Source organism: Lathyrus oleraceus, chromosome 3 (genome assembly GCF_024323335.1).
Source record: "Lathyrus oleraceus cultivar Zhongwan6 chromosome 3, CAAS_Psat_ZW6_1.0, whole genome shotgun sequence".
Taxonomy (NCBI): domain Eukaryota; kingdom Viridiplantae; phylum Streptophyta; class Magnoliopsida; order Fabales; family Fabaceae; genus Lathyrus; species Lathyrus oleraceus.
The window spans coordinates 312,858,477-312,862,959 of record NC_066581.1 but is presented as its reverse complement, the minus strand read 5'-3'; the positions used below and the strand labels follow the sequence as shown (position 1 = coordinate 312,862,959).

The following is a 4,483-nucleotide window of genomic DNA, read 5'->3' as shown; positions in this document are numbered from 1 at the left end:
CTAATCATTATCAATTCATATATAAAAGAAATATTGTTTTTAATAAATAGAAAGGTTTATATACAAATGGTATTCAAGTAAAAAAAATTATAATTAATTATTAGATTAGATTTAATTTAAAGTCTATAATTTGGACTAAATTAAAAAAAAATTACTTTTTGAGTAAGATGATCCATATATATTCCTTAATTTTTATAATGGAAGCAAAGTTTTTTAATTCCTTGTGGCTAAGTATTGACAAGAGAATAAAACAAATTAGTTAGGCAAGTCTGATATATAAATATGTGACACATTTCAAGACCTTAATCACAAAACACTAATTATAAACCTTTCATATCCTTGCATCCTCTTATGTAATATTTCCCATAAATTACAATTACCATGATCTTTGCAATCACCAAAGTTGTTTTTTTCTCACTCTTTTGCCTTATTGGCACAACTTCAGCTCAGTTATCCTCGAATTTTTATACCAGAACATGTCCTCTTTTGCTTCCAACCATTAAAATAGAAATACTTGCTGCTGTTATCAACGAGCGTCGCATGGGTGCATCACTACTTCGTCTTCATTTCCATGATTGCTTTGTTCAAGCAAGTCAACTTTCACTCTTTTTTTTTTTTTTTTACTTTTCTCTTTCTATACCCATAGATAATATTTTTTAAGACTTGATTTAACACATTTGAATATTATCATAAACCCTAACTTCATTTTTCTAAACATGTGCACATACACATATCAAACAATGATTCAATAATTAGTATGATACAAAATATATTGTTGGCACTAATTAAATAATGGCTAAAAGTGGACTTTCCACAAACAGACAGTTTTCTCCGAAATTGTCAACAATCTGTTAAGACCAAGTTGATTTATTTCTTATTATTTTACACCAAACTCAACAATCAATTATACTTACATAATATCTATAATAATTAGTGATGAAAATGACAGCTAAAATGAATCTTTTTGAATTTATTATCTCCGTAGCCGATTTAATTTTTTGTAGGTTCTGTGTAAATTACCTACTATTTAATTTGTTCTTACATATTGGGTTTGATTTTTAGGGTTGTGATGCTTCAGTACTATTGGATGATACATCAAGTTTCACGGGTGAAAAATCAGCAGGTCCAAATGATGGTTCCTTAAGAGGTTTTAATGTAATTGACACCATAAAATCCAAAGTAGAGAGGTTATGTCCTAATACTGTCTCTTGTGCTGATATTCTTGCTGTCGCAGCAAGAGACTCCGTTGTTGTTGTAAGTATATATCATAAATATTAGGGTTTGAATTCTGATAATGACGTCAGAATCTAACAATATCAACTTCTATCAGATGAATTAGAGTTTACGGACTTTCTTGAACTTTATGGAATATTTAATATATTGAATACATTTTTCAGCTTGGAGGACCTAGTTGGACTGTTCAATTGGGAAGAAGAGATTCAACAACAGCAAGTTTAAATTTAGCTAACTCAGATTTGCCAGGTCCATCCTCTGAATTAAGTGACCTTACAAATGCTTTCTCTACCAAAGGTTTCACAGTTGAAGAAATAGTTGCTCTTTCAGGTAATTAGCTAAATACATAGATGTAGATTTATCAAACATCATTATTAATCGCCACAATTAGAAATTTAGATCTCGAATAAGCCTTAACAAATATATATCTCTTTACACGCGATTGTGGTCATTGCAGATTGCTACGTAGCAAATACATCATTGAAAAACGAGTAAAAATAAGATTTTTCATTGCTTTTGATGAAAATTGGAATATGAGGTTCTTATATTTTATTATTGCAGTAAAAAAAATTGAACAGACATGATCAAAGTTAGTTATTTGATGCAGTTGTATACATGATTTTAAATTACACCAAAATTACATTATGATTTTTTTGAAGAAGTTACTGCATCAACAATAATGCAGGTACAATTGTGGTTGCGGATTGGGTTTAAATGTATGTTTTAAATATCATTTTAAAAGAGGACTAATATAAGTAAGAAAAAATTTAAGTATTAATTTAATTTTAAACATTCAACTTTGATGTCTAATTTAAAATATTTTCTAACAAAATAAAAGTTTGGTCAAAACTGACAAAAAAGTTGCAACTTAGAAAAGATTTTTGTAAATTTTTTAATTTAAAAACTAAGTTGCCCAACACCCTACAATTCAAGATTAATTTAAGGATTATCTCCTAACATTTCTTTTATATTCCAAGTCTAACACACCCCTTGTCACAATGCAATGAAATTAATTTCTTTTAATTATTTTAAATAATGAAAGATAGCAAATGATCATCAAACTCTGCTACTACAACTTAAATCAAATCAAGTGGTTGATAAATTTAACTTAAGTAGGATTTTTTTAATAAAAAATTTAAATATTAATATTAGATAAATAAATAAAAATTAAAAAAATGTACTTATCTTTTATGAATTCTAAATTATTAAATTTTATTATTAGAACCTTTAATTCTATATTAAAAAAAATACAACTAAATAGTTTGTCATAGATTCTATACCTATTATACAATGCATGCCATGAAAATCGTCTCAAATGTTAAATATTAGGAGAATTGCACATAAGTGTTTCATAATTTTATTTTGGTCTAATAATCTAATAAACATAATTTTAAATTTAAATGAAATATGTTAGACTCAAACTTTTAAATTTGTGCTCCTATTATTATTCTTATTATTATTATTATTATTATTATTATTATTATTATTATTTATTATTATTATTATTATTATTATTATTATTATTATTATTATTATTATTATTATTATTATATATTTCATTCTTCAATTGAAAAACATTTTAGGATCACACACAATTGGTCAAGGTAGCTGCAGATTCTTCAGAAACAGGATTTACAATGAAAACAACATAGATCCCACATTTGCAAAATCATTGCAAGCAAATTGTCCTACCACAGGTGGTGATGCAAATTTGTCACCACTAGACACCACCACACCAAACACATTCGACAATGCTTATTACAAGAACTTGCAAAACAAAAAGGGTCTTTTTCACTCAGATCAAGTGCTTTTCAATGGTGGTTCAACAGACTCTCAAGTTAATTCTTATGTTAACAACCCTACAAGTTTTAGAGTTGATTTTGCCAATGCAATGATCAAAATGGGAAACCTTAGTCCACTCACTGGGTCTAGTGGTCAGATAAGGAAGAATTGTAGGAATATCAACTAAGATTTTGAGCCTTATAGTATTGTATAACTATAGTACAATACAAGGTTATGGGTTTTTCTAAATTTTGTAATCATGAATATCATAAAACTCAATCAAATCTATATAAATAATTAGGCTGGTGCCTATTATTTTATTAACCTTTGTTCTTTGTAATATTAAACAAGGATTCATATTTAATGTATGATACTTTTTAAATAAGATTATAACTTTTTTAGTAAATAAAAAACTAAATTATTTTTTTTATTTATAAATGTATAATATGAATGTTAGAATCCATAGCGTGTTTTTGAAATTCTCGAATTCTAGAATCTGAACCATTTCAATACATTTATGTCTAGAAATAAAAACCCATGTCCATAATCTTTCTCTCATTCTTTTCAAGTTGATTATAAACCTCTCAAAATACAAAATTTGTGTTTTAAATGACAATCAAATTATCAATGGACTCCAAACACATCAGTTTTTACTTATGCAAAGGTAATGTAACTCTTAAATTTTCATTAGTGTATTTTAAAGTATTTTCGTTCCATTCACATCTTATAGAATTTGAACAAGTATCTCATGTTGGCTGAGATATCATAGAATTCAAATTAGGTATTTCTTAATGCAATTTTGTTTTTAGATTAAATCGGCACTGGTTCAAATATAAACATTCATCTTGAATGTCCCGAAGATGTACATGTCGTTGATGTGAAAGTTAACATTCTACCGATAATTGTCGATGTGAAAGTGGACATTATGCTTTCAAACGAATATTGTATTGATTACAACCTATAATTAACCAGCGAGAGAAAATGTATTTCATTGGATAAATTGTTGACATTACTTAAAGGTGAAGCAAAGAAGTTAGAATTTATTATTGATATTTCAAGATTTGATTTTGTTGGAAAAACTAAAAATCTAAGGGCATGTTTGAATTGATTTTCAAAAACTGTATTTTAGTTCTCAAAAATTATAAAACTAAAAATTCGTTTGATAATACTTTTCTGTCATAGAGTTTTCAAAATTAATTTTAGTATTCTGTTTTTAAAAACTAAAAAGTGAAAACATCTTTTAGATGTTTTTCTTTTCTATTTTGGTGTTTTGAAAATATTCAAAAAATATTAATTTTTCATTAATGGCATTATCGTAAATATGTTAAACTTTTTGTTTTTTATTTTGTTTTTGCAAGTTTGTGAATTCTTTTAATCGTAGAAAAAAATCCACTTTAATATAGTCTCTCAATTGATTATTTTTAATCAAAAGTAAAATTTATAATAATATATTTAAATTGGTAAAGTT

The 4,483-nt window shown here is 26.3% G+C and overlaps 1 protein-coding gene across 1 annotated transcript; it reads left to right on the top strand.

Annotated features, from left to right (window-relative positions):
• The first annotated feature begins 297 nt into the window (after window positions 1-297).
• On the top strand, window positions 298-3,338 carry LOC127127347 (cationic peroxidase 1). The gene is made up of 4 exons (XM_051056506.1): window positions 298-588; window positions 1,063-1,254; window positions 1,398-1,563; window positions 2,817-3,338. Exons 1-4 carry the CDS (start codon window positions 382-384, stop codon window positions 3,200-3,202), a joined length of 951 nt encoding a protein of 316 aa, XP_050912463.1. The 5' UTR covers window positions 298-381; the 3' UTR covers window positions 3,203-3,338.
• Window positions 3,339-4,483: the final 1,145 nt, after the last annotated feature.

Coding starts and splice junctions, on each gene's coding strand:
- LOC127127347 (XM_051056506.1), top strand. CDS start 382: ATGATCTTTGCAATCACCAAAGTTGTTTTTTTCTCACTCTTTTGCCTT. Junction 589..1,062: donor TCCATGATTGCTTTGTTCAA/GCAAGTCAACTT, acceptor TTTGATTTTTAG/GGTTGTGATGCTTCAGTACT. Junction 1,255..1,397: donor CAAGAGACTCCGTTGTTGTT/GTAAGTATATAT, acceptor TACATTTTTCAG/CTTGGAGGACCTAGTTGGAC.